General features: G+C 40.7%; 2 protein-coding genes across 2 annotated transcripts; both read left to right on the forward strand.

Moving 5' to 3' along the window:
* Nucleotides 1-848: 848 nt before the first annotated feature.
* On the forward strand, nt 849-6,689 carry asb5a (ankyrin repeat and SOCS box containing 5a; the record flags this gene model as incomplete). The annotated part of the gene is made up of 7 exons (XM_079229008.1): nt 849-1,053; nt 2,510-2,589; nt 3,591-3,698; nt 3,931-4,081; nt 4,402-4,536; nt 5,312-5,503; nt 6,113-6,689. 7 exons carry the CDS (start codon nt 849-851, stop codon nt 6,238-6,240), a joined length of 999 nt encoding a protein of 332 aa, XP_079085134.1. The 3' UTR covers nt 6,241-6,689.
* A 1,276-nt stretch (nt 6,690-7,965) lies between these two features.
* Nucleotides 7,966-10,094, forward strand: spata4 (spermatogenesis associated 4; the record flags this gene model as incomplete). Its single annotated transcript, XM_079228383.1, has 6 exons — nt 7,966-8,060; nt 8,412-8,541; nt 8,925-9,043; nt 9,419-9,639; nt 9,746-9,829; nt 9,954-10,094. The coding sequence occupies 6 exons, from the start codon at nt 7,966-7,968 to the stop codon at nt 10,043-10,045; spliced, it is 741 nt and encodes a 246-aa protein (XP_079084509.1). The 3' UTR covers nt 10,046-10,094.
* Nucleotides 10,095-13,076: the final 2,982 nt, after the last annotated feature.

Below are 13,076 nucleotides of genomic sequence, written 5' to 3' on the forward strand. Positions count from 1 at the left end.
ATAGACAGGACTAAAACACACGTGCAGACAAGCTCCTGACAACTCAATAATCATAAAATCCAGTGTCCCCAACACTGCGCCTATCGTTATATGGCCCGTATCACTATCTAATACAATATTCAGAATATGTGAAATTTCGGTCCAATGGCCCCAACTCATTGTAAATCATCTCGGTCGACTTAACCAAGGTTGTAGCTGTTGATGAGGCATGAAGGTTATATGAACATATACAGGAACAATATCACTTTTTCCCATCCCCTGTTTCACTGAAAATATAGAAAGAATATCCAGACAAACGTTTTTACCCCCTCTGTTCTTAAACCATAAGAATAACTTAATTAAAATATGAAATGTGCTTTAAATGAGATAGGGTCAATTTAAATTGATTAGTTTTTATCCATAATTACATTCTACCATGAGTTAAAATGTATGGAAAATATACTAATTTACCTAATTTATCCTAATTGAAATACGACCATTATTGGAAATTAATGCAAATATTCATACAAAAAATATCTAATTTATCCATAATTAAATATTATCATGAGCTCAAATGTATGCAATTAATATCATATTTGCAACTGGAACTGTTACCACTGTGTGTAAACCCCTATCGCCCCCCCCCCCCCCCACACACACACACACACACACAAACACACACGCATTGTACATCAACATTGGAGTATTTGCTCTCAGGCACAGTAGCAGCTGCAGGGCATTTTTTCCAGCCTGGATCAGCCAACCAGTCGGTAGTCTGGGAGAAAAAGCAGACTACTCTTGTGCTTTTTGGAGTGCTTTCTGATCTGCCTTCATCACAAGCAAAGCCCCTCTGTAACGTGTCGGAGGAAATGTCAGACCCAACAGAGGAACTCTCCAATAAGCCCTTCGTGGCCCGGCTGGCCAGTGTTTACCTCAGCATCTTGGCACTGTTCTGCTTCAAGCTCTTTGTTAAGATCTCTCTCAACTTGCTGACATACTTCTACATTGTCCGTGGGAACCGCAAAGAGGCTGCCAGGATATCAGCAGAGTTCTATGATTATGGTCAAAAGCACAGTGAGTACTCTGAGGAGAGAAACTTGAAAAGCCTGTGAAAGGGTTGTTTTTTGTCTTACGGTGGTTTATCTGTCCCACAAGCTGCATCATTTTAGAGCATACAGATCTGTGTGCTGAAGGCACATTTGGTGTACAAGGCAACAACAATAACAACACAAGCACACTACACACCAAGCAACATGTTGGACTTGTTGGAGGCGCATGAGGTCATAGGTAGAATATGCTAAAATTGTACCCTTTAAAAATCAAGTTGTGTTCCTCTCCGCTCACACACAACCACACACTCACGATTCCCGTGTTTACAAATGAGCTATCATTGCATTGCCAATATAGCATAAGAGCCATAAAATGTATTCACATTAATGCAAACTGTGGATATGAATGACTTTTCTTCCATCAGTGTAATGACTACATATACATCCTGAAGTGTACGTTCAATATTAAACGAAGATACTGTGGGCTGGCAGCTCTTTTCCTCTAATGTATTAATAGAACGCAGTCATGATACCCCCGCTCCTCGCTCCCTCCACCCCCATCCTGCCCTAGTTTCCATTCCCAGCTATGCAGTGCACCCTTTCACACTCAGACAGCAACCAAAACAACACTCCACACTCTCGGGGGGACAGGCAGTTTCGGAGGCACATTCTGGGGGGGGAAGAGGGACACGGCGACAACATAATCTATATCCATCATTCAAGGGGATGTTTAATTTAAAGTGGACCGACTTCATGGAATACTAATTAGCCACGCTTAGTGTATTAGTCACAGTCCTGGAGATATGGTCTTCCTTGTTCTCAGAAATCTGTTTGATGTCCGTGGCGGGGTCTTTTATACCCATATTTCAAATGAATGTCAGTCAAGGAAAAGAGGTTTGGTGAATAAAGCAGCTTGGATTTTTTCTTTTTTTTTTAGAAAACATTAGACGGGTTATTATCTAAATTATGATGAAAATGGAGAGAGTTGAGAATGATGATGATAACGTGTGGAATGCAGCAGCCGTTATCTTGGACATTGACTCAGGTGTGCTTTATCAGATTGCTTTTTGACAAAATCTAAATCCTTTCTCAAGTGTACATCAGGTCGCATGTGTATGGAGTGTTAATGTGCTGAGTTATGCTGGACTTCAAGCATCATTAGTCACATAATAATAAACTGCCCCAGGCATTAACTCTTGGAACATGAAGGGTAAAGCATGACATTGATAAACATATCAAGATGATGGATACATTTAGATTTGTGGTGGGGATTTCTCAAAGCAGCCATTATGGCTAAACAATAAAGGAATGATGATATATAAAAAATGATGAATCGACAAGATTTGACCAAACTAAAATCTTAAGTATGTAAAAAAGAATTACATCAAGATATTGTATTTCATTATTTTCACTGGTGCATACATGATGCTTAATTACCTTCACATCAAAAGAGTATTTGACTTGATTTATTCTTCCCGCAGGATCCTGGGCCGACCGCTCGCCCCTCCACGATGCTGCGATTCAGGGCCGCCTCCTGGCTCTGAAGACTCTTATTTTACAGGTGAAGAGAACACAAGCACACGGAGGAAGTTTCCCTCCAGGGCTTTCTAAACTCAACCCAAAGTCATGATATTTTACCTAAACCTAACGGAGTAGGTCTGTTGCTTAAACCGCAGGAGATTTCTGGCAGAAGGCAAACTTCTCCCGTATGCAGAACCCAAAAAAAATCCCTCAGGAGATGTGCATCCTCTCATCTGGGGTCACAAGGGGTCTGATGTAACGCTCCCCTGTGCAATTACATTTGTATCAATGCCCATGTAGACTCCTGGATTAGATGTTAAAGAAAAAGGTTTGAATGGAAGTAAGAACACAGTTTGTCTGTGAAACATGTATTTATCTTATTGTTACTTCCCAACAAATACGTGGTATTATATTTTATCTCCACCTCCATGACTTCTCAACACAAAATGGTGTAATTTGTAATGCTTGGGAAGCTTACAATAACCATTTTAGACAATAACAGCACGGTTTTGTTTGTTTGTTTAAGTAAATACACACAGCACAGAATAACCATAAAATGCAGTATTACGTACCCATTAGTATTCGAGGGCGTCGACAAAGTGACTAATCATTGCCAAATACTGATAAATGAGAGACTGGGATCATTTCAGCTGCTCAGAGATTAAGGAGTGCACGACAAGAGCGTAAGACATTTCAGCCACAAAGCCAACAAAGCCCTGTTCTTACCACAGACAAGCTCATGACAAAGCTGTGAGAGCATTACAGTATTCTGCGCGGTGATTTATTAGCTCTTAACCAGCCTTCTATTGGGTCCGCTCTTTGATTAGCAAGCGTATTAATCGCCATTGTTTAAATGTGACTGCACAGTGCAGTTTGGCAATTACTGACAACCATCACTTGAGGAATGGGTCTGGTTGAGAAAAGAAGATAAGCTATCCTTTTGTGCAATTCCTGGTGTTCACCAATAGAGGCTGACAAAGGTCATGTATTAATGCACCATGTAACGTCTTGATATCTGTGGCTGTTTGATTCGGTTCCCAGGGTCACAGTGTGAATGTTCTGACTATAGACCATGTGACACCCCTTCACGAGGCCTGTGTCGGAGACCATGTCGCTTGTGCCAGAGCTCTCATTGATGCAGGAGCAAATGTAAGTCACGTACTGGCCTTTGCTGCACAGGTCAAATGTCATTTCCATGCCTGGGAGAATCTGGGTAGAAGTAAGAGATGAGCAATGCTGCTTGTGTACTGCAGTCACTGTATAGAGAGATATGCAGTTCTAGTTCCCCTTCAACTGTTCCCCCCAAGCTGTTGCTATTAGTCAACTTGCATGGTTAATAAACAAGGCCTAAAAATAACCATTTAAGAAAATGCGTTTGCAGGTCAATGCTTCCACAATTGATGGAGCCACCCCTCTGTTCAACGCCTGTACAGCGGGCAGTGTGACATGCACTGAGATTCTCTTGGAAAATGGAGCAAAACCCCAGAGCCTTGCATACCATCCATCACCAATCCATGAAGCTACGAGCAAAGGTACACTGTGACGAGATATTTAGCATTACGACGGAATGCAGCCACTAAAATATCAGGTAGTTTTCTGTGGACTTATCTTAGCAGTACCACTACATGTCTGTTATTAAAATATAACATGAACCAATATATAAATCCAACTGGACTAATTCACTACTCCAGGTTGTTCAACCTTTGTTTGTGTCCTTTGCTGTGCTAATAAACCTGCACAGTGGAAAAAACAGCTTGAGGAATAAATCTCAACACGACCCGAGCAGACAGCTTGGAGAATTATCTCGCATTGTCACTTACTCATTACGGTCTTCATGCTCCATTACCGCCAGGTCATTACGGTTGTGTGGAGGCTCTGGTGACTTGGGGGGCAGATGTGGACATGGACATTCCTCACCTGGGCACGGCGCTCTATACGGCCTGCGTCTGCCAAGAGCTGCAGTGTGCCAGGAAACTCTTGAGGGAAGGTCAGCTGGCAGCACAGTGTGGATCTTTGCATCTCCATACAGACTAGGCACACACACACACACACACACACACACACACAGATGCACAAGCACATGTGTTCATAAAAATGGTAACAAGTCCATAAACACATTGGATTTCAAAAGTCTTGGAAATGCATTTACACAAAAACTCTTGTATTATTTGAGAGAAGCAGTTATTTAAAAGAATGTGTTGGGCCTTATGCTAGTTCACTTTAATTATTCATAATGAAGTACTGAATTGCAGGCATTTCCAGCACAGCAGCAACAAAACAGCTTTATTTTTTGTCAGTTATGTGCATCATCAAGGCAATGGTAAACTCCAGCGGGGGATGTTGGTCTGTCAGCGTGTCCTCAAACCGCTAAACGTTCATTTCTAGAGATCATATAAGGACAATTCAGATTCAGATTAGTACAATGAAATGCAGTAATTAGAGTAGTGATACTGGCCTCACCAATAGAGATGTACTACGTGTGACAATTTGAGTAAGGAGAGGCATAGCAGTCATATAGCCCATAGCTGACAGATCACATATTTGTCTGCGCACACTGCTGGCTACCTTTTGATTGAAAGTAACAAGTTCGCGTTCATCCTCTCAAGGCTGTTGAAAGTAATTTCTGGGAAATATGAGAGCATGTTAGGTAGAGGGCAACAGGGGAAGGCAGTTATTTTAAAAATGAAATAAGAATATAGCGCCACAGAGCTTTTCCATCTGAACTGTGTCTAAAATGGATAATCAAGTTGTTCTCCATACAGGTGCAAGTGTCCAGAAAGGCAAATCCCTGGATTCTCCCTTACATGCAGCTGCAGAGAAAGACTGCACAGCGGGAGTGAAGCTGCTGCTGGACTTCGGCGCAGACATTAACGCCAGGAACTCAGAGCTCCAGAGGCCGGTGGACGTGGCTCCGCCCAGCAGTCTGACCGAGGGGTTCCTCCTGATATACGAAGGTACAAGAGCACCTGCAACGAGTTTAGTGTGAGGCACTGCAGACCTATATGTTTGCTTACATTTTGTTTAGCCTTGTTGTTGCATTTATTATAGATAGATAGATAGGTAGGTAGATAGATAGATATATAGGTAGGTAGGTAGGTAGATAGATAGATAGATAGATAGATAGATAGATAGATAGATAGATAGATAGATAGATAGATAGATAGATAGATAGATAGATAGATAGATAGATAGATACTTTATTTATCCCCGGGGGAATTTGTTTGTGGCAGCAGCAAGCACGTTACATAGTAAACATAACAAATCTTAAGTATGGGAAATACACTTAATATATACCATAAGATAACAGAGCAGAAATATTAATTTAAGAAAATGTAATAATAAAGAAGATGCAAGTATATGTGAAAGCGGTGCTAGGGTTATTGATTCAATTCAGGGAGGATTTGGCCAGAGGTGATTTATTAGAAAGTCTTATAGCAGTTGGCAGGAATGTTCTCCTTTATCGGTCCTTGTTGTTGTTGTGAACAACGTCATCATCAGATATGAAAGTTGTCCATGAATTATGGGACCGGTTCCTACAATGTGTCCTTGTCTGGTTTTCATAGTTTCGCCACGACGGCTGAGCCCGCTGTGCCGTCAGTGCATCAGGAGCTGCATCGGCCGCGACAGACTCCATCTTCTCTCCCACCTCCCGCTGCCCAACAGGCTCAGGAACTACCTGCAGTATAAATGACTCACAGAATGGGACTTACAGAAATATGCCTTTGTCACGGAGAGCCAATCAAACCCTTGAAGTCGTCCTTCAACTGTGGCTACCAGTCAATCAAGTGACTCATCCAGCTGTGTTGAGCTGGCCGACATCCCATTAGTATTGTGAAGCTGGATGAATGTACAGACAGGGGTTATAAAAGGAGTTTATGGCTTATAGCCTTCCCTGGATACATTGTGGTTAAAGAAATATAATAAATACAATATTATTTGTAATTCAGGTTTGCTGTATTTAGAAAAAAAGCCTTAATAGTTGCAATAGTTACCAAAGAGTGATACACTTTGAAAACTTTGAGATTATAATGTTATATAAATGCAGTATAATATACAGCTTGTGAAGGAGTACTCATCGTTTTGCTTTTGATATATAATGTATTGCACACGACTGTATGATTAAAATAGTTTTGAAGCCTGGTGCATTCCAAAATATGTGTTGCTTATGATGTTGGACTTTAGAGATGCAGTGTGGTGAATTATTAATACAAACATTTTTTAAACAAAAATAGTTGACATGCTTAAGCTTGGATTTCAGAGTCCCGACAACTGGAGGCAGCTGACTTTATTGTTAAGTCCCAAATGGAAAATATGAGGGAGTGGAACAGCAGGAGAGAGCGGAGCGGGAAGGTTGTTTGTATCAACAGCTAATACCGCAATAAAATAAAGCTCCAAAGGCATTGTGAACAAAACCACATGAATTACATAGCAGCATGAAGGCACATTTCAGAACATCGGGCTGAATTTCTAATTTTGTATTGCACTCTATTTCACAATGTTCGTTAAGACGTGACTGTATTGCCATTGTGTATTTTATAATGTCTTATTTTTCTACTTAAATATTGTATATTGGTAAAAAGATTATAGTTATTAGAAGTTCTTTTATAGAAGTCCATTTCTGTGGAAACCCATTTCCGTCAGTAAAAGAAAAAAAATATGAGATAAAAGTCATAATTATGAGATAGAGATATGAGACTTTATACTTTTTTATCTCATAATGTCGACTTTCTATCTCATAATTTCGACTCTATCTCATTATGACTTTCTATCTCATAATGTCGACTCTATCTCATTATGACTTTTTATCTCATAATGTCGACTTTTTATCTCATAATTTCGACTTTCTACCTCCTAATTGTGACCCTCTATCTCATAATTTCGACTTTCTTATCTCATAATTTCGACTCTATCTCATTATGACTTTCTATCTCATAATTTCGATTTTCTATCTCATAATTTCGACTCTATCTCATTATGACTTTCTATCTCATAATTTCGACTTTCTTATCTCATAATTTCGACTCTATCTCATAATGACTTTTTATCTCATTATATCAACTTTCTATTTCATAATATCTCTTTCTATTTTGTAATTTCGACTTTCTTATCTCATAATTTCAACTTTATATCTCATAATTATGACTTTTTATCTCATAATTGTGTTCTTTTACTGCCGTGAATGGTCTTCCATACTCTTTATCTACATAATGTGAGTGGCAACGTGTCTGCTGCTGCACATGTCAGCGCTAACGAGGTGTGTGGTGTCGTTGCCGTGGTGATGGCAAACAAAGAAAGTCCCGTGCGCACCGAGCGTCACCTCGGAGAGGAAACCGATGCAGTTATTAGCACGATTTCATGGACATAGTTATATATAAACAGTATCTGTTAGTCTGCATCCCCGTCGGGCTCAGAGAGCATGGCTCTAGCTCCCAAACAGACAGGACTGCCAAGAGAAGTTGTGAAATGGCTGCAAAGCCTCGACTTGTCTTTCTATCCGAAGAACGTGCGCAGGTAAAGAACCACACACACACACACACCTCACCCAGCGTTACATCTACCTTCATATAAATAGTTGTAACGTCAGTTTGTACAGTTCATTGATGTTTACGTAACGCCAGCTGTGTGAAGCAGACGTTCCCACGTCAATGCAGGTATGGAAGCACATGGCTGCTGTAACAGCTGAACGGGTTCAAACTAAACAGCAGCCAGCTGATGTTAAACAGCATCTCCAGACTGATGAGGAAGAACAACAGATCTGTGTTTTCCAGTGGAGCAAAGACAGAAAAGTGGTCAAATATATGATTTCACTGGGAGAATATACACAGTTTGTTCTCCCTGCTTTTTTTAAATTTTTATTTCCAGGGATTTTTCCAATGGTTACCTGGTGGCGGAGATATTGTCTCATTATTACAACCAAGACTTTCAAATGCAGTCATATGACAGAGGAGTGTCACTGTCTGCCAAACAGAGGAACTGGAGCAAAATAGAGAGGGTAAGAGGAGGGGGAAACCTATATATATATATATATATATATATATATATATATATATATATATATATATATATATATAGTGAAAAAATGTCTCCTTGTTCAGTTTAGTTGGCACGTGGTTTAAATGTGGTTTGATTCCCTCTGATGTAATATGAACTAAGCATAAAAAAAGACTCAACTTTTAGGTGTCTAACCCAAACTTTGTGACCTACCAGCACACAACACAACTCATTAAATATCAAATCACATACGATCTATGTTGAAGACCCATTATGGTGTTTTCTTTATACCTGCATGTACTTGAGGGATCGGAAACAGGAAGTTCTTATTGTGAGTCAGATGATTACCAACATTATTTATTCATGTTATTATTATTGTCCCAGTCTTTACAGAAACATAATCTGCACTTGATGAAAGAGATGATTGACGGAAGCATTCACTGTAAACCAGGAGCAGCCGAACTGTTGGTGCAGGAGGTTTATACTATTTTAACTAACCGGAGGTAAGTGTTGGGTTAGTTAGACTGCATTGGTCTGTGTGTCAGCAGTATTAGCTCACAAGCTTTCCCAGGGTCACACTTGTTTTTGAGACACTACTGGGAATAAAAAATGGCTGAATTGTTTAGCGTATATACCCCTCAGGAATGTGTTCAATGTGACTTCACATAAAACTCCACAATAATATGTGTAATCCTCAGGTAACTTTATACATTATACACCTCACTGCTTATTTAAAATGGAAGCAATGGCCTTTGATTTTTTCATAACAATATGTGGAGGATGTCAGTTGCCTTACAGCACATTTGCTCAGTGTGTAAATGCTATTCCCAGAACACAAATAGAATCACAGAATCCTAATCTTTCGAACTCCTTCTCAGCATCAGAGATGTTCAGGGCCCAGCGTCAGACTTCACAGACCAAGAGTACCAGGAGCTCCTCCCCACTCTGGCCCGCTCCACGGCCTCCAGGGCCATCAAGAACAACCTGAGGATGACGGAGGTCATGGCGGAGCCCGACATCAGCACCAACCAGAGGAAGGCCAAGCTCATCCTCCACAGGCATCTGGAGCACAAGGCGGCAGATAGGGCCCTCAACCCTGGTCAGTCACCCAGGGGTGCTCTCCGGCTTTTTGTAACGGGGCAAATATGCAATTGTGTTATTATAACTGTTTTTCCTTTGGACAATTTCTTTGGTTTTCGTGACAGGACGTTTGAAAGTGAAGGCTAATCGGTGTCGGCTGGCAGCCAAAAATCCTGAGTGCTTTGCTTCATCCGGAGACACTACATCGAGTAAGTGTTGAGTCATATATTCTCCTGCAGAGAACACTCATTCTGCAAATTGGCTATAATGCATTGTTTGCTTTGAGACACAGTAATGCCTAACCAATCTATTCTCCAATTTATTGTGTTTTAGAGTTCAGCTCCTCTTCAACATGCGGCGCGGCTGTTTCCTTTAAGGAGATAAGGGTGCACCAGCCTGTCAGACGCTCCCTGCTCAACTATTAAATGAACTATAAGGAGATTTGTGCTCTATCATTGCAGTGTGTGTATGCATGTGTGTGTGTGTCACTTGATGTCATGACAATTATTCAAGTAATAGCCCATTTGACTGCTATGCAGCAAAATATTTTTACGAGAGTTGCATTTGTTCTGGAAGACAGAAGACGTCACTTGTTTGTTATGCCTTATGTAATGTTTTAATGCAGGTCTGTCATCTTGTTTGGCCAATGTCCGTTTGCACCAGTAGATGGCAGCATTGAGTCACGCACAACACTCTCCTCAATGGTTTAGACTGAAATCCATGGCTTTAGGTGTATCCATTGACAAAACAAGAGGCTATAAATCAGTGTATGCTGCAGTAATTGACTGGCCCTGCTGTTCATCCATTTTTGTTGCTCACTATAATGCTATTCCTGAGTTCCTTCTCCTAATACTGAACGTACATCTTGCGTTCGATCCTCTCACTGAGGCGTCAGATCTTCTTCTCAATCTGCATTCTAAGATATTATGATCCGGCACCTGCCAAATGTTGGTTAAACTCTGCTTCACGATGGAGAGTTTCTTTTTTTACCTGACTATGGCAAACCATTTACATTCACTATTGGAGGAACCACTGTATGTAACTGATAACTGAAAACTGCAAAATGCATTTATCTTTGAGGACAATCAAAGTTAACTTTTCGGGTTGAAGCTTCAATAAAAATTGTGTTTTACACTTTTTTGTGTGTTTCCTCTTAAAGCCAAACACATCTACAAATGGGGATAAACAAACACGAATCAGCTGTATTTAATGTACTATGAATCTGATGTTTGGTCTTTACTCGGCTGGTACTGATCAACCAGCATTAACAGATTTTGTCTAAAGGTGTACTATTAAACTCTGTCACTAATTTGCTTCATGGTTACTGCTGTTTCCACATTAAACACTGAACATATCAGTAATTAATGATGTATAAACCAACCGTACAATGTACAGTTATTACCTGGCCATTTGATCTGACCTGCAAAACTGAACAGGGCTATGGACTTTATTGACTTCTCCTTTTAGGTGTATCGTTTCAAACCAATTTAATTACATTTCCGAGTATGCGTCCATGAGAATCCTGCAAAAACAAATGATATTATCGTCTCCCTTGTATCCTTTTTTTTGTGCATCCTTAGTGGAGAACACCGAGTGTTTGTGGTGCCAAAGCCACTCAGATTCACTTTGAGATTGAGATCACTCCGTTGGCCCCAAATCTCCAAGCACTCGTGGATGGATGCTCAGCGTACAGCACAATTGAGCTGTGAAGCTAGTGAAAAACGGATGACAGGATGATAAGTGTTTCTGGCTGACTGCCTGGCTTCTCATGTGGTCTAAGAGCCCGGGCTTTCAATAGAGATAGGCCAATGCCGTAATGATATGATCTCCACAGCCTCAACAGCCTATTAGCTACCGATGACCGTGAGATTTATTGTGTTAAACACCAGAATTTGACTCTGGAAACGGTTGAGGAGGAGAGCAGAATTTGGGTCAACCGCAAAAACCAACAACAGCTGATGCTAACCCGTAAACAAAATGTTGTAACGCGACACAAAAAAAACCATTCATCAACCATTTAAAGGAGAGTAGGAGTGGTTAACTGACATTTGAACAGATCCACCAGCCTCTATATATCTCACGGCCTCTTTGAAAGCGGCCCATCCTTTCTCCTCGGTAGTCAATGGCTGCTAAAGCCTCTTCCCCTGCCTCCCCTCAGTGGCGCTGTAAAACCTGACCTCCTTAATCTTTCAGTGTCTTTTGATTTCCCTCAGCTTGACCGGGCGTGAACACACATCAGCACTTAAGACGACGAGCGCTGTCGCCTGTTGATTTCCGCAGGCGCTGGGAGATGAGCATCGGAATTTGGGTTTTTGCGTGTCGAGCCTCACACATTTTGCTGCGTTGGACTAAAAACCTCGATTGTGAGAGACAATTAGAATCGGCAGCAAGTGATACGATAGAAATGCAAAATAATAAATGAAGTGTGTACGTAGTGCGAAGTAGCCAGAGTCAAGATATTAATTTTTTTGTTTTTTTAATAGTGCAATAAATTACCGTAATCACTAATAATGATGAAGTGAGATTAGCTGCTTTACATAATAAGCACTGGCCAGGGCGACAGGGTGACGTTTATATTTATTCTACATCTTCACACCTCTCCTACCGAACAATATCTAGGTCCTGGTTGCTATGGCAACTAGCAAGCCCATACTGGAGAGCGACCAGGAGACATTAATAAGCTTACTGTGAGCTTCTTTGACTCTTTCTGTTGGTCATGAGTGCACAGGAAACTGTGCTGTAGGCACGCAAAACATATGCGAGCACGTTCTCGCAGGATGAAAACACACTTCATGTAAAAAATTTGTAAAAAAAACCCCGACAGCATTTGTGATGACATTTTTTTATTTTTTAAGATGCCAGGCAACTGATGTTAGAGAACGAGGATGCCTGGAATGCCCTAAGAAAGTGTTTCACCATCTGCCGATTTTTCCGATCGGCATCATGGTACCCACAGTTTGGAGGAAGCTCTAGTGGCGAAGCCGAGGGGATGCAGCAGGGGGAGGGTCAGTGAAACACAGACAGTAACATGACTACCCAGGGAGGGGAGGGGAGGGGGGTATTGTGAGTCTTTGTAAGCCAAGGATTCCCTGAGAAAAAAAAGGGCCCTCCCCCATTCCCCCACAGCAAATATCCCACCCCATTAACAAAAGCCACAGTAAGATAGTATGTGGCCATGTTATCCAGGCCAAGGGTGGGGCACTTCGTGTCAGAAATGTCCATGTGATAATATATATATAAATATATATATATATATATATATATATATATATATATATATATATATATATATATATATATATATATATATATACACACATATATTTTCAGTAACCACTAATATACTGCTTTTATTCATACACAAATTTAAATTTAGTTTTAATGTATTAGTCCCCAACGAGCTGCTGGCCCCTGGAGACTAAAGCTAATTAAGTTCAAATTATTTGTATTTTTTTT

Source organism: Taurulus bubalis, assembly GCF_910589615.1.
Source record: "Taurulus bubalis genome assembly, chromosome: 13".
Taxonomy (NCBI): Eukaryota; Metazoa; Chordata; class Actinopteri; order Perciformes; family Cottidae; genus Taurulus; species Taurulus bubalis.